This window comes from Mustelus asterias, chromosome 4, assembly GCF_964213995.1.
Source record: "Mustelus asterias chromosome 4, sMusAst1.hap1.1, whole genome shotgun sequence".
NCBI lineage: Eukaryota > Metazoa > Chordata > Chondrichthyes > Carcharhiniformes > Triakidae > Mustelus > Mustelus asterias.
In genome coordinates this window covers 24737920-24758594 of record NC_135804.1, presented here as the reverse complement: position 1 = coordinate 24758594, position 20675 = coordinate 24737920, and the positions used below count along the sequence as shown (strand labels likewise).

Genomic DNA, 20675 nt, shown 5'->3' with positions numbered 1-20675 from the left:
CTTTCTAAGATGCTTCAAGAGCGTTATCAAACAATGTGCGACTGGGAGCTGCATGATCTATTAGGACAGATGAACAAAGAAGTTGATTTTTAAAATCAATAGGAGAAAAGTGGAGAGAGAGCTTTAGGATAGGAATTTCAGAACTTAGCCAAGGCAGCTGAAGACAGGTGCCAATGGTGGAAAAACTAAAATATTATACAAGATGTCAGAATTGAAGGAGTGCAGAGATTGTGGAAGATTGTCAGGCTAGAGGAGGTTTAGAGATGGGGAGAGGTGAAGTTATAAAGGAATTTGCAAACAAGGATGAGAATTTTAAAATCTAGAGTTACATAGGCATGATGGGTGAATGGGACTTTAGTTAGGATACTTTGGCAGAGTTCTGCATTGGCTCAAATTTATACAGAAGGGTAAATGGTAGATTGACCAGAAGAGAGTTAGAGTAATCAAGTCAGGAGGAATCAAGGCATGGATGAGGGTTTTAATAGCATACGAGTTGAGGCAGTGTCAGGTGATATCCCAGAGGTGAAAATATGCTGTCTTTGTGATGGCAAGGATATGGACAGCACGATGGCACGATGTTTAGCACTGCCTCCTCACAGCGCCAAGGACCCGAGTTCAATACTGACCTGCGGTGACTGTGGAATTCGCACATTCTCCCTTTGTCTGCATGTGTTTCCAATGGGTGCTCTGGTTTCCTCCCACAGATGTGGAGATGCCGGCATTGGACTGGGGTAAGCACAGTAAGAAGTCTCACAACACCAGGTTAAAGTCCAACAGGTTTATTTGGCAGCACTAGCTTGGGGCTCTGAAAGCTAGTGCTGCCAAATGAACCTGTTGGACTTTAACCTGGTGTTGTGAGGTTCCTCCCACAGACCAAGGATGTGTGGGTTAAGTTTATTGGCCATGCTAAATTGCCCCTTAGTGTCAGGGAGGGTTAGTAAGTTAAATAAGTGGGATTACGGGGATAGGGCCTGGGTGGGACTGTTGTCGTTGCAGGCTTGATGGGCCAGATGGCCTCCTTCTGTACTGTAGGGTTCTATAACCCTATGTGGGATTGAACATGACACCTAGCTTGCCAATAGTTTGATTTAATCTCAGGCTACCAGCGAGAGGGATGGAGTTAGAGTCTATACTAAGAGAAAGTTTATGGTGGGTATAAAAGAGCATGGCTTTGGCGTTCCCAAATTGTTGCTCATCCAGCATGAGATGTCACACAAGAGATTGGAGACCATGGAGGGGTTGAGGGAGGTGATGGTGTAATGGAGCTGAGCATTTCATATGGAGCCCTATGTTCTTGGATGATACTGGGGGCAATGATTAGATGAGAAGTGGAAGCGTACCATGGGAGAATCCAGATGTAACTGTGCAAGAGTGAGAAGTGAAGGCATTGCAGGCGATTCTCCGGTAGGAAGGAAACCAGATGAAGTTTGCCAGCCTAATAATTTAAATATCCTGAAGATTTTTAGTGGAAATGAAATGTCACAAACATTCGGCAGCTTTTTGAATCCTTCTCAGCGTATGACGTTGTTTGGAGCACAGCTTGCTTTTAAAGTTTATTTTATTAGTGTCACAAGACAGCCTACATTAACACTGCAATTAAGTTATTGTGAAAATCCCCGAGTTGCCACTCTCTGGCACCTGTTTGGGTACAATGAGGGAGAATTTAGCTTGGCCAACTACTTTAAATCTGATAACTATTCTGTTCATTCGGGGCATCATCATCTGAAATCAATATAGCTCAAAGACTGGGCGTACATAAGGGATTGCCTTTTTGTAACTTAGTTTTGCAGGGATTTTTTTTTAAGTGCAACACTAGGTGCTGCTGTTGCCATCAAAACTGAATGGAAATCTTCATTCTGGGGGTGAAAGTCGGTGATACGTTTTCTCTCGGTTTTAGATTATCAGTATTTTGCAAAAATTGCTTTGTTCATTTTGTTGTCAGAATTAATTATGAAAGAGTCTATGAACCAGTTGTTTCAACAATTAGAAACTGAAAGTTTGCTTGTAATCGAATCTTTGATAAAATCAACATGTGCCTTTTTATAAAAACATTTTCACCCGTCTTCTGTTTTTCCAATAGCTTATTTGACTTGGCATTCACTGAGCTTGCAGTTGTTAAACCCTAGACAGTGAAACTATTGCTAGTGGAATGGATTGTACTCAGAATATATTTTTAAATGGTGATCTCATGTCGAGCTATTAACCTTGTTTGTGTAATGTCTGTGCTCCAATGTACTGTTCCATTTTATACTTTCATCGGTTTTGCTTTCCACTGAGAATGAAAAAAGGCTTCAGTGTTGTGGAGATGTCAGTGTTTGACAGTGATTCTCTAAATCTTTATCTTGCATTCTCTATAGATAAGACAAAGTGGATAACTTACTGTGAGGTCTCCAGCAGTGTTGGAAGTTAACTGTTGGCCGGTGCATGGGAATAATCGACGGACTAGTCTCCCTTTGTCTGCCAATGTACTGTCATGTGTCCGTCTCTTCTGAGCCTTGCCATGGTTGTAGAATTAAATACATATTTTGGGTTTCTAGTATATTCTTCTAGTTCAATATAACGTGAAACATGTACCATGCTTAAAACGAACATTATTCAAAACCACAATTCGCTCCACCTAATTGTCTGAATGACATAATGATGCAATTATTAAAAAAGTATTTACAGCATGTGGGAGTTGCTGGAAAGGCCAGCATTTATTGCCCATCCCTAATTACCTTAACTGAGTGGCTTGTCAGATCATTTTAGAGGGCAGTTGTGAATCACCCACGCAACTGTGGGTCTGGAGTCACATGTAGCCCAGTGTGGGCAAGGGCAGCAGGTTTAGTTCCCCATAGGACATGAGTAAACCAGTGGATTTTTGCAACAATCCAGTAGTTACTGACACAATTTATTTTTATTCCAGATTTGTTTAGTGACTGAATGTAAAATTCCCTAGTTACTGTGTTTGGATTTAAACTCATGTCTCTGGATTACTAGTCCAATAACATAACTGGTATGCTACCGTTCCCTATATGAGGAATCTTTGGCTGTGGACTAAATCCTACCACTTCATTGTGTTATACATTAATGCGCTAATATGCTGTATCTCTCCCATGCAAGGAGAGGTGTTATGTATTTTGATGACTATTTGTTACACTTTTTTATAATTTGAAATGACCAGTATTTCTTCCTAGTAGTAAACTATGCCGAAAATGGTCTTGCTGTTTTTCATTTTGAAATCTGCGTGTTTAACCTCTATTTTTGCATGTGAGAGCAGGTACTGCAAGTTCTATGCACCTGCTTGATATTGCTTCTGATATTGTTAACAAACCACAATTTTTATCTTATTTTTTAGTTTTTAAAGCCAAACTAAGAGTCCCAAAACCAACAAGGATCAGTTGCTACGTTGAGGTGACAGTGGATGGTCTGAACAGTGAAACGAAGAAAACTGGAAAACGCAATGGAAACCTCCATCCCCAGTGGAATGAGACATTGACCTTGTAAGAAAAACTGCCATTTTATTATTTCATGTTGCACAAAACCAGTGGGTTCTGCAAAGATAAGTTATTTCATGCAGTTTCCTTGTGGAATGAAACTCTTTTCTTCAAGCTGTGCTTTGTGGCTGAATAAGATTGGAGTCAGACACAATTTAACAGGGTTCACTGTTAGATTCATTCCATGGTTGATTTATCTTTAAGACTAGCACTTGTTGAACCATATACCCACTTTACATCAACCTAATGTAGATAGATTTTAAAGGTTTCTTTTCAAATTAGATTTGTTTGGTAGTTTCCATTTATGTTGCCTTATTTGACCTGAAGTAATATTTTCACTAATCTGTTCCATTTTGTCACCTTCAAACATGCTGAGTGAACTGATTAGATGAGCTTCTTTTGTATATAGACTGTGTGCATTGCCAAGTGCCACAATTGCATCATGCATGTGAATAATTTATAATGTTGTAGTACATTCAGAAGAGGCTCTTCAACCCATCAAGTCTGCACCAACACGTGAGAAAAACCTGACCTCCTACCTAATCCCATTTATCAGCACTTGGCCCATAGCCTTGAGTGCTATGATGTGCCAAGTACTCATCCAGGTATTTTCAAAGGATGTGAGGCAACCTGCCTCCACCACCCTCCCAGACAGCACATTTTAGACTATCACCACCCTCTGGGTAAAAAAAATAGTTTTTCCTCACATCCCTTCTGAACCTACTTTCCCTCACCTTTAACCTATGTCCCCTTGTGACTGACCCTTCAACTAAGGAGGACAACTGCCTCCTTATCCACCCTGTATATGCCCCTCATAATCTTGTACATCTCAATCAAGTAGCCACTCAATCTTCTCTGCTCCAACGAAAACAACCCAAGTCTATCCAACCTCTCTTCATAACTTAAATGTTTCATGCCAAGCAACATCCGGGTGAATCTCCTCCACCCCTTCCAGTGCAATCATATCCTTCCTATAATGTGGCGACCAGAACTACACACAGTACTCCAGTTGTTGCCTCACCAAAGTTCTATACAACTCCAACATGACCTCCCTGGTTTGGTAATCTATGCCTCGATTGATAAAGGCAAGTGTCCCATTTTCACCACCACACTAGCATGCCCTTCTGCTTTCAGAGATTAATGGACAAAGACGCCAAGGTCCCTTTGTTCCACAAAACTTCCTGGTATCATGTCGTTCATTTAATACTTACACTTTGGAAGGAGTAATTTGAAATTTATCACCTCACACTTTTCAGGGTTAAATTCCATCTGCCACATATCTCCCCATTTGACAGGATTGAAGAGTCTCTTAGTTAGTAATCCTCTATAGGAAATGGAAATATTAGTGTTCTCAACTGATAGTCACTTAAGACCTAATGTCCTAATCTTACACCCTAGAAAACTGCAGGTAGGTGAATATAGATGGTATAATGTAAGGCACTCAATTCTGGGAAAAAATATTTTGTTGGAAATAGCTGATCTGCTATTAAGTTGATATCAGGGATCAGATAAGATTGTTGTGAGCTATTGCTGGAAACAATTCCACTCGAGTAGACAAGGGGATTTAATGAAGATGGTTCTGGACAAGGTGAGTGAAAGCTGCTGGAATCCCAACCGTCTGCAATCGGGAAACTTGAGAAGCATGTGTTTTAACCCCTTGAGTGGGCAGACAATTTGAATAATTACCCCAAAATTTAATGTGGCACTCAATTCACACAGTCGCACTGTTATCGTTCAGGTCAGAAACTCAGTGTTTTAGTGAGCTTGCCTGGATCATAAGTTTTGCACCTTGAATTTGGCTAGGATAAGCATGATATGTTTCACCTCGGGTATGATTCAAATGACGCACGAGAGACTTTTTATCAAACAAAGTTTAATAATATCGTTAACATGTAAAGTAAAAATATTAGCAGTAACTTATCAATTACAAACAAAATAACCATAATGTATAACTCTTAACAAATATATCTAATATGTTCCAGTCAAACCAATCCCATAAACAAAACCTTTCCATAGGTTTAACACAACAAGACTAATGTTCACGTGGTACTGGAACTGAGTCCTTTTGGATGAATGCTGCAGTTCTCTTGACACACACCGAACAGTTTGAAGTCAGAACAACTCCCCAGAACATCACGGAGAGACTCTGGTCAAGCCACCAACAGCAGATTTTCTACTGCAGGAAGGCAAGAAGCCTTGCTTTCAGCTAACCAGCAGAATTTCCAAAAACCCAGGGAGAGAGAGAGACTGCTTTCGGATTGATGTCCACTCCCTTCTAAACTAAATACTGCTGCCAGCCAAAAACAGAAACTGAAATCTTGAATTTACTAGGAAGGGGAAAATGACTGTGCAGAACCCATGACCTTCCTCCTAATAATGCAGGGTCATAAAACAACCCAGAATAAAAATAAACAAACCCCATTTAAACCACTGAAGGAGCAATAAAAAGGCTCCTATAGACAATTCAGCAGCAATGAGAGCTACAGAGAATGTGATTTTAAAAAAAAAATCTCTTAAAGGTACACTAATGTCACAACACACACTCCAGTGAAGTACAGTTGAGGAGAAAGGTGCACTTTTTCAGGTTATAAACAAGAAGAATAGTTTCTCATTCACATGATGTCCTGTTCTGGAAACGAGGTATAGCAAGCTCAATAAATAAAACATCTTCACTCCTGAAGGATAATTAGGGAGAATTCAATAACTGAAGTTCTATGCCCAAGTTGTTTCAGGGTATTCTTGAAGGGCTGGACTTCCTGCAGGTCATTGTAGTCTCATTACCAGGAGGTCAGTTTACTGTATGGCTGGACCCAAAAAGGAACAAGCTTGGAGTCCTGGCAATGTTCTTTTAAGACAAAGGTGTTACTGCATTTTCTGCTGCTGTCTTTATGCAAGCAGCATTTAAAGATTAGAAAGGAGCTAACGGGGCTGAATTATATGACTCATAACAATTTCAGTTGCTTTTCCAAATATGGTGCTGGTCTTGAGTTGATTAGTCACATCCTGGTTTATTGTTTGAAAGCATTCATTACGAGTTTAAGACAATCACCATTTTTGTTTTGGAAGAAACCCATTCAATTCAGGAATATTTTATGATGGATTGAGGAATGGGGTTACTGACACCTCTTAATCTGGCATGTATCATTTTGTCATTGTGTGACTGAGACAATTTTTGAATACACAAACCGGTTTATCTGACCTTCAGGGGTGTTCTCTGCAGCACATTGGCATTCCTTTTTTAAAGTAGACAATTTTGAAGAGTCCACCTTGAATTTGTACCTTGAAAGTTAGTAATATGAAATGTCTTTATTGGGCAGAAAAAGGTCAAAGTTATGAATGAATACATTGGATAATAATAAGGAAAGGCTATTCTGGTTGGTGGGAGGTGGTCAGTGATGAAGAGTCTTTGATTTTTTTACTGTGTTGTTAAAGCATAGTGTTTCGTTACCAGGAGTGTAGAGTTAAGGGTTAACATCAGAAATGCAGGAGGATGCTTATCACTAAAGAAGCAACGTTAGGTAAGCTAATGGGGCTAAAGGTAGACAAGTCTCTTGGCCTTGATGAAATGCATCCCAGGGTACTAAAACAGATGGCGGGGGAAATACCAAATGCACTTGTTGTAATTTACCAAAATTTGCTCAACTCTGGGGCGGTTCCATCAAATGTGATGCCACTGTTTAAAAACGGAGGTAGATAAAAAGCGGGTAACTATAGGCTGGTTAGCTTAACTTCTGTCATGGGGAAAATGCTTGAATCTATCATTAAGGAAGAAATAGTGAGACATCTGGATAGAAATTGTCTCATTGGGAAGACACAGCATGGATTCATGAAAGACAGGTCATGTTTAATTTACTGGAATCCTTTGAGGACATTACAAGCGTGGTGGACAACAGGGTGGATGTGGTGTATCTGGATTTCCAGAAGACATGTGACAAGATGCCGCACAAAAGGCAGCTGCCTAAGATAAAAGTGTACGGCGTTACAGGTGATGTATTAGCATGGATAGAGGATTGGATAACGAACAGAAAGCAAAGAATGGGGATAAATGAGTGTTTTTCTGGTTGGCAATCAGTGACTAGTGGTGTGCCTCAGGGATCAGTGTTGGGACCTCAATTGTTTACAATTTGCGTAGATGAGTTGGAGACCAAGTGAAGTGTGTCAAAGTTGACAGATGACACTAAGATGAGTGGTAGAACAAAGTGTGAAGAGGACACTGAACATCTGCAAAGGGATATAGATGGCTTAAGTGAATGGACAAGGGTCTGGCAGATGGAGTACAATGTTGGTAAATGTGAGGTCATCCGTTTGGTAGGGATAACTGCAAAATGGACTATTATTTAAATGGTAAAAAATTGCAGCATGCTGCTGTGTAGAGGGACCTGGTGTCCTTGTGCATGAATTGCAAAAAGTTGGTTTGCAAGTGCAGCAGGTAATTAAGAAGGCAAATGGAATTTTGTCCTTCATTGCTAGAGGGATGGAGTTTTAAAAACAGGGAAGTTATGTTGCAGCTGTATAAGGTGCTGGTGAGGCCACACCTGGAGTACTGTGTACAGTTTGGGTCTCCTTACTTGAGAGAGGATATGCTGGCACTGGAGGGGGTGCAGAAGAGATTCACTAGGTTGATTCCGGAGTTGAGAGGGTTGGCTTATGAGGAGAGACTGAGTAGGCTGGGGCTATACTCATTGGAATTCGGAAGAATGAGGGGGGAAATCTTATAGAAGCATATAAAATTATGAATGGAATAGAGAAGACAGAAGCAGGGAGGTTGCTTCCACTGGCAGGTGAAACCAGAACTAGGAGGCATAGCCTCACAATAAGGGGCAGCAGATTTAGGACTGAGTTGAGGAGGAACTTCTTCACCCAAAGGGTTGGAAATCTGTGGAATTCCCTGTTCAGTCAAGCAATTTGAGGCTATCTTGTTGAATGTTTTTAAGGCAACGATAGATTTTTGAAAGTAAAGGAATTCAGGGTTAAGGTGAGCAGGCGGGTAAGTGGAGCTGAGTCCACGGAAAGATCAGCCATGGTCTTATTGAATGGCAGAGCAGGCTCAAGGAGCCAAATGGCCTACTCCTTATGTTCTTATGTAATGATGCAACATCACACGATAGAGTAACAGAGATTTGGCAGGAGAAGTTCCTCTTATGGATCTATTAACCTGAAATGGACTCATGGTTTTAACAAACTGCTGTTTTGAAGAGCTTACTTTGGGAGAATAGACGAATCCCAAAGAACTCTGTCGAGACCCCAAACTTGCAATGAAATGGGTAATGGCAATTACATTTTTAAAAATGATGAACAGATACATATTTGAAAGACGGTTGGGGAATTGCAGAACAATGAGTGTAGTTTTAGGGTGTGTGCGCGTACATGGGGGAGGAGCTGCAATGGTGCTGTCGGCTGTGTCGGGTAGAAAGGACTACTGATCTGCAGCTCCCACAGCCAGAAGAGTAGCTGGAAGTATCAATTCTATGCCCTGCATCTGATGAAGTGGACAGCACTGCCTGTGATTTGTAACAAAAAAAACACAAACTTAACTGGCAATAGGCTTAGTTCTACCAGTGGGAGGGATCAAGTGATGGAGTTCTATGGGCTGGGTAAGATGAGGAAGCAGACTGCAGTCTGGATGCACTCATGGGATTATTCCTAATAGAATGAAAATATACAGTTGGTCATCCAACATCTTTTACAAAGAGAAAAAGACAGGTTAATGTTTCAGGTAATGTTGTAAGATGTGATTACTCCAGGAGATGTCCAAAAACAATTTGCTGACTCAAATGCATTTTATTTTCTTGCTCCCTTTTGGGGAAGTGCTTTACCATTCTCACTTGGAAAAGGATCTCTTTGGAAAGGAAATCTCTTCTGCTTGGGTTATGTTTTCATGATATAAAATTGGCGTGTGCAATTCAAGATTTGAAGTAGCTAACTCTGGGCTGAAGACCATTCTGTTGCAGGTTCCCTTGGTGACATACTTTGGGTGTCTAAATTAGGTACAAGGTAAATCTGAATGATATAAATAGATTTAAAAACCTGCTCTGGGAATTTCATGGGATTTTAATGTTCCCATATTAGCTCTGAATTCTTCTGACTATCGTAATGACGTGTTTTTTATCTTAGGAATGTAACACCACAGAGCAGATTGGAGTTGAAAGTCTGGAACAGTCATACCTTGAAAAATGAACTCTTTGGCAATGTGGTTATTGATGTCTGTGACATTTTGAAGAAGAACAATGGAAAGTGTGAGTTCCTTTTTCTGTACGGGTTTATTGGTTGTGAAGACTTGCATGCTAAAATTAACATAATTATTGAACAAAAATCATTGACCAAATGGATTGATGGTTGCAGTATTTGTTATCTACTGTTTCAGATTGCTATCTACTTACCTGATGATAAATAGTGAATAAAATTTGTATTCTAAACTTCTGAAAGTAAGTAGAAATCTGGCTGCTTTAAATTGTTGGCAAAAGCGACCAAATCTCAAACACTCGATTATGGTGTGAGACTTGCTGACGCTTAGTTGAGTATAAGAAACGAGTACTTGGAGAGGAAACTCGAATGTTAACAGTATTAATGACGGCAGCTGAAACAGTGTGGCTGATGTGTTGCAGTCTATGCCTAAAGGCACGGCATCCAAATTGCCAATTGAGACCTGATAAATACTCAGCTGTTCTACATAACAGTATTAACTGTTTAGAGAGAAATTAACAATGTGTTGGACTAAACTAGCTATGAACATTTTGGAGTATTTTTTTTCTCTTCCTCCATTACGTACCTTTGCGTTTTCTGATCATAAATGATTTTACCTACCCATTTTTTTTCTAACTCAGCAGATTACTGAGTTGAGAAAGATGAAATTACTCTCCATGTGCTATGACTCACCTGACCAATGGTACTGACACTTTTTGAATATGGAGCATTGTGGGATTGTAAATTTTAGGGCGCCATTTGAAAAAAGTTTTAATTTTGGCAAAATCAGCACTTTTAAAACTTTTATTTCTTAAATATTTTTACTATGCTATAATGTTGTATAGATTTTTTTGTTGTACAGATATACAACAGAACAACTGGTTGGTAATTATTTCACCCTATTTGTATCAAGTTTTTTATTTTTCCACTTCTGCACATCATTCAGGTTTTGCACATTTGGTCACTTGAGAGAACAGATGTGCAGATGAACCTGTTCCGTCAGACACTGCTCTCAGTTGATTGCTTGGCTGTTTGAGTTCAGTTTCTTTTTACAAATGTTCATTTGCTTTATGGGTTATGATAATAGCTCCACATGTCTCCTTGACAAATGTGCTGAGGTCAGGAACTTGAGAATTATGGACATGAGCCTATGGATATTCAGTGGTATTACATCACTGAAACCCACTGTCAATATTCTGGGGGATACCATTGACCAGAAGCTGAACTGGACCAGCCATATAAATCCTGTGGCAACAAGAACAAGTCAGAAGTTGGGAATTCTGCAGCCAATGTGCCTCAGTGGTGGACGGGGTGAATGGGGTGCCAATCAAACGGGCTGGTTTACCCTGCATGGTGTTGAACTTCTTGACTATTGTTGTAGCTACACTCATAAAGGCAAGTGGAGAGTATTCCATCAGACTCCTGACTCAAGCCTTGTTGACAGTGGATAGACTGAAGGATGCAGGAGGTGAGTCACTTACCACAGAATTCCCAACCTCTGATATGCTCTTGTAGCCATGCTATTTATACAGCGGGTCCATTTAAGTTTCTGGTCAATGGTAACCCTCCAGGATTTTAACAGTGATGGATTCAGTGACAACGTAATGGAATATCATGGGGACATGGTTAGCTCCTCTCTTGACAAGACCAGTGTGAGAGGCAAGAGCACAGTGGGGCTATACGAGCAGGAGTAGTCCATTCAACCCCTCAAACCTGTTCTATGTCATTCAGTAAAATCTTGGCTGATCTGATTGTGGCCTCAAATCCACTTTTCTGTCTGTCCCCAGCTCCCCCACAAACCTCAACTCCCTTGTCAATCAAAAATCTGTCGAACTCAGCTTTGAATAAATTCAATGACCGAGTCTACACTGCGCTCTGGGGAAGAAAATTCCACAACTAGCGCTGAGAGGAAAAAAACTTCTCTTCTCAGTCTTAAATGGGAGACCCTATTTTTTAAACTGTATTCCTTAGTTCTAGACTTCCCCCACAAAGGAAAACATCCTCTCAGCAATGACCTAGAGCACAGTGTACAGGGCAAAATTTTGAAGTTTATAGATGATAGAAAACTTGGAAGCATTGTTAATGATGAGGAAGATAGTGTAGAACTTGGTGCAATGGTGTGACGACAATAATCTCTCCCTCAATGTCAGTAAAACGAAGGAGATAGTCATCGACTTCAGGAAGCGTAGTGGAGGATATGCCCCATCTACATCAATGGTGGTGAAGTGGAAATGGTCGAGAGCTTCAAGTTTCCAGGTGTCCAAATCAGAAAGCCCACCAATGCCTCTACTTTCTCAGGAGGCTAAGGAAATTCATCATGTCTGCTACAACTCTCACCAATTTCTACAGATGCACCATAGAAAGCAACCTTTCTGAATGTATCACAACTTGTTATGGCTCCTGCTGTAACCAAGACCGCAAGAAACTACAAAGGGTTGTGAATGTAACCCAGGCAATCATGCAAACCAGCCTTCCATCCACTGAATCCGTCTATACTTCCCGCTGCCTCAAAAAATCATGTAGTGTAGGTGCACCCACATGAAGCTCCAACATTGAAGCCAGCATAATCGAGGACCTCACGCACTCTGGACATACTCTCTTCCACCTTCTTCCATCGTGAAAAAGATGCAAAAGTCTGACATCGAGTCCCAACCGACTCAAGAACAGTTTCTTCCCTGCTGCCATCAGACTTTTCAATGGACCTACTTTCAATCAATCAATCAATGGACCTACAATCAATGGAGCTATGAGGAGAGATTGGGTAAACTGGGCTTGTTCTCCCTGGAAAGACGGAGAATGAGGGGAGACCTAATAGAGGTGTACAAAATTATGAAGGGTATAGATAGGGTGAACAGTGGGAAGCTTTTTCCCAGGTCGGAGGTGACGATCACGAGGGGTCACGGGCTCAAGGTGAGAGGGGCGAGGTATAACTCAGATATCAGAGGGACGTTTTTTACACAGAGGGTGGTGGGGGCCTGGAATGCGCTGCCAAGTAGGGTGGTGGAGGCAGACACGCTGGCATCGTTTAAAACTTACCTGGATAGTCACATGAGCAGTCTGGGAATGGAGGGATACAAACGAATGGTCTAGTTGGACCAATGAGCGGCACAGGCTTGGAGGGCCGAAGGGCCTGTTTCCTGTGCTGTACTGTTCTTTCTTCTTTGTACCATATATTAAGCTGATCTTTCACCCTATTTGTGACTAACAGTATATTCTGCACACACTCCTTTCCTTCTCCCCTATGTACTCTATGAGCGGTATGTTTAGTCTGTATAGCATGCAAGAAACATTACTGTATCCCAATACATGTGACAATAATAAATCAAATGAAAACTTAAAGGGACATGGACAAGTTGGTGGAATGAGCAGACAGGTGGCAAATGAAGTTCAATATTGAATCATTTTAGTGGGAAGAACATGGAGAGAAATTATCAGTACAACTCTGAATGGGGTGCAGAAGCAGAGGGAGCTGGGTGTATAAGTGCATAAACATTGAAGATGACAAGACAGGTTGAGAGTGCAGCGGCTTTATTAATTGGGGCATAGGATACAAGAGAAAGGAGGTGATGTTGACTTTGTGTAAGTCACTAGTTTGGCCTCAACTGGAGTATTGCATCCAGTTCTAGGTGCCGCATTTTAGATAGGATGTGAAGGGATTAGAGAGGGTGCAGATAATATTCACAAGAAGGGATGAGAAACTTCAGTTTTGAAGTTAGGACTGTTGTCCTTGGAGAAGAGGTTGAAAAGAGATTTAATAGAGGTATTCAAATTCATGAGGGGTCTGGACAGACAAGATGGAGAAAACCCGTTCCCACTTGTGAAAGGATTCAGAATGAGAGGACACATTTGAAAGTAATTAGTAAAAGAAACAAATGTGATATGAGGAGAAACACTTTTTTCTAGTGTGTGATTCGGGTTTGGAATGCACTGCCTGAGAGTGTGGTGGTGGCAGATTCAAGCAACATGTTCAAAAGGGAATTAGACTGTTATTTAATAGGAAGAAGATAGTGTTATGTGGAGAAGGTGGGGAATGCCACGAGGTGAATTGCTCGTTTGGACAGCTGGTACAGAAATGGTGGGTCAAATGACTTCCTTCTGTGCCGTTACAATTCTGCGAATTCCCCACACCCCCATCGGTCAGGAGAAATATGGAATATTCTTCACACCTGGATGAGTGCAGCTCCAACATTGAAGAAGCTCAACAGCATCCAGGAAAAAAAACAGCCTACCTGATTGACATGCCATCCACCACCTTAAACATTCACTCCACCCACCACTGCACAATGGCAGCAGTGTGCACCATATATTAGCAATTCGCAAGGCTCCTTCAACAGCACCTTCCAAAGCCCCAACTTTTACCACCTAGATGAATAAGGGCAGAGGATGCATAGGGACATCACCACTCACAAGTTCCCCTCCAAGCCACACACTATCCTGACTTGGAACTGTAACGTCATTGCTTTACTGTCATTTGGTCAAAATCCTGAAACCCCTTAACAGCACTGTGGGTGCACCTACACTACATGGACTGCAATGGTTCAAGAAGAAAGCTCACCATATCCTCTCAAGGGCAATGAGGAATGCTGGCCTATCCAGCGATGCCCACATCCTGTGAAAGAATATTTTTAAAAAAGCACCAAGGTACTTTAACAGTGCAGGAGCTGTGTTCGTAATGTTTATGAGAGGGATCTCGGGAGTTGCATTTATTTTGGCATGAGCTGAAAGTTTAAATAGTAGCCAACTATTTTTATTTGTCTCTTCCATGTAACTGTTTAGTGCCAACAGTGAATCAGTCAGTAGTGTATTTGTTTCTGAGTAGGCAGATTGCAGGTTGAAATCCCACTCCAGGACTTGAGGTGAAAAAAAATCAAGACTGACACTCCAGTGGTGCACTGTCAGAGTTGCTGTTTTCTAGATGAATTGTTTAGCTTAGCACTGTAACTCCTACCACTGACTGCAAATGTGTCAGTAATGGTTGCACTTAGAGTCATAGAGGTTTACAGCATGGAAACAGGCCCTTTGGCCCAATTTGTCCATGCCGCCCTTTTTTAATCACCAAGTTAATCCCAATTGCCTACGTTTGGCCCATATCCCTCTATCCCCATCTTACCCATGTAACTCTCTAAATGCTTTTTAAAAGACAAAATTGTACTCGCCTCTACTACTATCTCTGGCGGCTGGTTCCAGACACTCACCACCCCCTGTGTGAAAAAATTGCTCCTCTGAACCCTTTTGTATCTCTCCCCTCTCTCCTTAAACCTGTGCCCTCTACTTTTAGACTCCCCTACCTTTGGGAAAAGATATTGACTATCTACCTGATCTATGCCCTTCATTATTTTATAGACCTTTATAAGATCACCCCTCAGCCTTCTATGCTCCAGAGAGAAAAGTCCCAGTCTATCCAGCCTCTCCTTATAACTCAAACCATCAAATCCCAATAGCATCCTAGTAAATCTCTTCTGCCCTCTTTCTAGTTTAATAATATCCTTTCTATAATAGGGTGACCAGAACTGTACACAGTATTCCAAGTGTGGCCTTACCAATGTCTTGTACAACTTCAACAAGACGTCCCAACTCTTGTATTCAATGTTCTGACCAATGAAACCAAGCATGCTGAATGCCTTCTGCACCACCCTGTCCACCTGTGACTCCACTTTCAAGGAGCTATGAACCTGTACCCCGAGATCTCTTTGTTCTACAACTCTCCCCAACGCCCTACCATTAACTGAGTAAGTCCTGTCCTGGTTTGATGTACCAAAATGCATCACCTCGCATTTGTCTAAATTAAACTCCATCTGCCATTCGTCAGCCCACTGACCCAATTGATCAAGATCCCGTTACAATCCAAGATAACCACCTTCACTTTCCACTATACCTCCAATCTTGGTGTCATCTGCAAACTTACTAACCATGCCTCCTAAATTCTCATCCAAATCATTAATATAAATGACAAATAATAGTGGATCCAGCACTGATCCCTGAGGCACATCGCCTGTGCACTGTAGCTGCTGGTACATGTGCAGCTGATTCTCATGCCTTTCCATTCAGCGGCAGGAGAGTCTGAGGTATTCATGTGGCTGCAGAGCATCAATTCCCGCTAGAGATTTCTGCTTTATTATTGGGGATACACTTGCTGAATTTACAATGCATCACAGATGTACAAAATGGAATTCATGATTACGTTTTAAAGTAAGTGTTCTGAAGCAAATTGGAAAGGCTTTATGGAGGCAATTCCTGGCTATCTCAGTTGGTAGTTAATGGGGTTCTTGAGCCCTGAGTCACTGTCTAAAACCTCACATTTGGCAATGATTAGTTTAATTTAATCTTGTTTATTGAGTTACCAAAGACTACACCCATTTGTACAAAATAGAATAGATTTTTTTGGTATAATCTACAAAAAGCCACATGAAAGCAATACCCCACTACATCTGAAAATTTTAAGAATAACGATTGATGTTGTGGGAAAATCACCACTCTGAGTCAGACTTAAAGATTCAACACAGTTTTATCGGACAATGCTTTGGGAGAAGCGCTGGGCTCTCCGCAGTGCACGCAGTCACCTTCTCAACTTTACAATGGCAGTTGAGCATCTTTTATACATTTTCAAATAATGGACAGTACGGACATTAGCCGTTAGCACATCATTATACATAGAATAGATACATTTATACATTTATGCCCCCCTTCAACGACTGATCTCGTTACCAAAACTCATTGTTTTTGTTCTGCTTTATCTCAAGCTAAGGTGCCTCAAGGTCTGATCTATTTCCTGCAGTAATTTAGACACTAACAGGTTTTAACTCGCTGTGCAATGTCTGTGCCCAAGTCAGCACATCTTAATGTCCTTTCCCAGAGTCCATTTTGTGCCAGGTAACCATCTTGTATCCTTTAATTTTGAGTTTACTCCCACAATTGACAAATGAGCATCTTGGGGAGCAGTCAGAGAGCATGTTTTAATTTATTCCCTCATGCCAAGTTTCAGTTTCCAATTCTGAATTTAATTTAGGGTATCTATATGCTTACAAATGAAGAAAGTCAGAGACTGGCTGTGACTGACACTGTATCTGAGCATATGAAGGAAGTGCTCCCCCTCATGTTGAGGCAAAAATAAATGCAGTCCAAACTGAGGCTTTATGTGCCTCCTCAGGTGGGCGTAAAAGATCCCATGGCACTATTTTGAAGAAGAATGAGCTTCAGGTTCATTCAGGCTTGTAGTTTTTGGCCCACGGAATCCAAGAGAAATTAAAGACTGAAAAGGTTATGTTTGATGAGAATTTATTTGTATGTACGATCGTGGGTATAAAATGGGCACATGTTTAAAATGATTTCCATTTAACACATTGAAGAAGAAAATAAAATAACGTTTTAATCAAAGTATTTCATTGCTCTACTCCCAGCAAATAAATGCTTCAACCGTTTCTAGTGTCAGAATGCATAACTGTTACCTGCAATTCGTCATTCAGTCACCCTGAAATGGCCAGCTTCTATTAGTTACAGGTCTTCTTCCAATGCATTGTCAGGAGCCCTCTTGACGGCAGTAAAAGTTTCTGATGTTTTCAATTTTTTAGAACTCTTTTCAGGAGATGAACTTGGGCTGCATTTTGACTGTGTCATACTATCCTGTGAAGCCGTTCGGAGAGTATCTGTGGAGAGAGAAACACGGTTAATGTTTTGAGTCCATATTATCATTCTGCAGTTCTAAAGAAGGGTCATACGGACTGTTACAATCTTAGTTGATATCACTGTAGGGGAGGTGATGGCCTAGTGGTATTATTGCTAGACGATTAATCCAGAAACTCAGCTAATGTTCTGGGGATGTTCGTTCGAATCCCGCCACAGCAGATGGTGGAATTTGAGTTCAATATAAAAAAAAACCTGGAATTAAGAATCTGCCGATGACCATGAAACCATTGTCGATTGTCAGAAAACCGATCTGGTTCACTAATGTCCTTTAGGGAAGGAAATCTGCTGTCCTTACCTGGTCTGGCCTACATGTGACTCCAGAGCCACAGCAATGTGGTTGACTCTCAACTGCCCTTGGGCAACTAGGGATGGGCAATAAATGCTGGCCAACCATGTCCCATTAATGAGTAAAAAAAAGCTGGACAGGAAGATTCCAGAATAGAACCCTGGCATAAAAGTTTTTCTCTCTCCCTGGTTTTGGGAAATTCTGCTGTTTAGTTGAAAGCCTTCCTGGAGTAGAAAATCTATTCTTGTGGGCTGGACCAGAATGTCTCTGATGCTTTGGAAAGCTGTCTCGTCTTCAAACTGTTTGGAGTGAATCTGGAGAAGACTTCAACCAAGGGACTCAAATTTCCATTATCATGTGAGCAGCAGCCTGTGCTGTGTTAAACCTGTGAAAAGGGGTTTTGTTGTCTATGGAGTTTTGGTTTTAATTGGAACACAGAGATATTCATTATGAGTTATACATTATAGTGGTTTTGTTTCTTGTTTGTAATTGATAAAAGTTCTTGCTAATTTTATTATTATATATTTTAACTATATTCTTAAATAAATTTTGTTTGATAAAAGTGGGTCTATTGAATTATACCTGAAGTGAAACCGTCTCATGCTTATCCAAATTCAAAATGTGAAATTTATGATTCATAAAACACTTTGGAGTTTCTGACCTGAATCATAACAATATATCCAGCTAAAACTAAAACCCCAAAGCTTTTCCACCATTAAAAGGGGCCTCCAGTTGCTAAGCAATGCCCACATACTTCTGGTCTATTTATTCTTCACGCTGTAGCCCTTTCAAAGCACAATAGAATCACAGTTGGAATTGAAACCAATCCCCACACATACAAACACCTTTGTCCAGCGTGAATCTAATTATAGGTTTTGCCCTTCCAGGCACAGAAACATTAAATTAAACCTACTTAAGACTATGCACAATTATAAATCCCTCAAAAATACCTTTGTTTTTCTCACAGGATTCAAAACTTTAAACTATTTCTCTCTCCACAGATGCTGCCAGATCTATTGAGTTTCTCCAGCGTTGTTTGTTATTCAGGTTTCCAACATCTGCTGTACTTTGCTTTAATCCAGCAAAGCTTCTCTTTAATCCAGCAAAGCTTCTCTTTAAAATCAATTATCCAACAATGTGCTGATTACTTTGTTTTAACCATCGGAGTTTGAACCTTCCCCGAAGCTGTCCATTTTTTTTTAGCTTTCTTTCAGTGACTTTCCATCATGTGAACATCCTTGCAGTCAATCTTCCATACAAGGATATTTGTAAAAGTGGCCAGTAGAACACATGACCCCACCCTATCTCATTTGTACGGTCTCCAAGGTCTGTTCCTTGTAAATACTTCTGCCTCTCTTTCTCTGTGCCATCTTTGTTCTTTCGCAATAACATTATTTAGTTTCAAAGTTCAGGTTTATTTTTATGCAGGCTGAAAACAAACATTTGTTCCCATAGCATTGTTCAGTATTCAATGCATGATAGTTAAATTTGCCAAACTTGTGCAGTTCCTTTCCTGTTGGCCATGGCCAACATTTATCCTTCAATCGACATCAGCAAAAAGGATTATCTGGTGATCATCACATTGCTGTTTGTGGGAGCTTGCTGTTTGAGCTTGTGGCGTGCAAATTGGCTGCTGCGTTTCTTAAATTATGACGGTGACTACAATTCAAAAGTACTTAATTGGCTGTAAAGCACTCTGGGCCGACCTGTGATCATGAAAGGTTCTAAATAAATGCAAATAGTCTTTTCCACATCAATTGCCAAGTTGAGCAAGTGAGTAGTCAAGTGGATGAGAGACTCTTGAGAGTTTGTTACCTTTTGTCTGAGGGGACATTAACACTGGGGGTATGCTTAAATGTTGACTGCCTTGACTCTATCTTCAGACTAGAGGTAAAAGAGGGCTAGTTATATAAAAAGTAGATCTTTACTGCATGGAAGGCAATATTTGGTCAAAATTTATAACTATTCATGAAGGTGAAATCTGTTAATAGTTCTAACTTAATAATCACCATATAATTGGATCCTTCATTGAAAGAAAAAAAATGTTCATGTGGCACCTTTCATGGCCCAAGGATATCCCAAGTGCTTCAGTCAATTAAGTTCTTGAGTATATTCACTGTTTTAATCTATGAAATGTGGCACCAATTTGTAACCGAAGTACCACTCAAGAAATGACCAAATAATATGTATTTGGCATTGGTTGAGAGAAAATTTGGCTGGAGTGTGAGGAGAACTTCCCTGCTGTGCTTTGAATAATTCCTTCAGATTTTTACCTCCGCTGAGAGGACATGACATGCCAATGGTTCATAAAAGGGTTTCTCAGGTTGGTTTAACCCCTCATGGAAGATGGCACTTCTGATGGGGCAGCACTCCCTCATTGTTCAGGAAAGGAAGACATTCAAAATAAATGGTTAAGTTTGTGAAATAGTACTGTTGTATATTGTGACACCATTCCCAGAGGGATTTTGTTAAGTGGTTGCAGTATCAGATCATCTCCAGTAAGAAGACAGCAACTGGATGGAAACACTGTGTACATCATTAAGTTCCTACACTGTCAGTGCACCCTCCAAGTTAACGCCTTACCGTGTTCAACAATATATCACTGTTATATGAAACTTTGGCTCTGTTTTATCAAGTTTGCTACTGTATTTCATAGCTTAACTGTCGAATAATTCTTCTTTGTACATGAAACATGATGAACAGGAGCTCCTTGTGCAGTAGTCAGCCTGCTAAGCGTTACCTTATGAGAGAGTCCTTTAAAGGACTCTTTAAATTATAGAGACTGTATCCTTCAGAGGGGAGGTTACACTTGGCCTGCAAAAGGAAATCCCCTAACCAGTAATTCCTATTATGGTATAAAACTAGCTATATATGCATATTGCAGTTCACAATTGTACAGCTATTCCCAGCTTCAATAATCCTTTGTATGCCAGTATGTTAAACTGCAAATCAATTGATCGCATTTCTTACTGTATTTTACTTGTGCAGACATTGCTTTTTGAAAGCACATTTTAATCTCTGCTCCATTCGATGCAGACAGCAGAATG

At 40.6% G+C, this 20675-nt stretch overlaps 1 protein-coding gene across 3 annotated transcripts in view; it reads left to right on the top strand.

Annotated features, from left to right (window-relative positions):
- wwp2 (WW domain containing E3 ubiquitin protein ligase 2) overlaps window positions 1–20675 on the top strand; it is a 207083-nt gene that overhangs the window by 36957 nt on the left and 149451 nt on the right. For all 3 annotated transcript variants that reach the window (XM_078210656.1, XM_078210653.1, XM_078210654.1), the window contains 2 exons: window positions 3338–3482; window positions 9591–9712. In XM_078210656.1, coding sequence (XP_078066782.1) covers window positions 3338–3482; window positions 9591–9712 — 267 coding nt within the window. The remainder of the gene's footprint in view (window positions 1–3337; window positions 3483–9590; window positions 9713–20675) is intronic.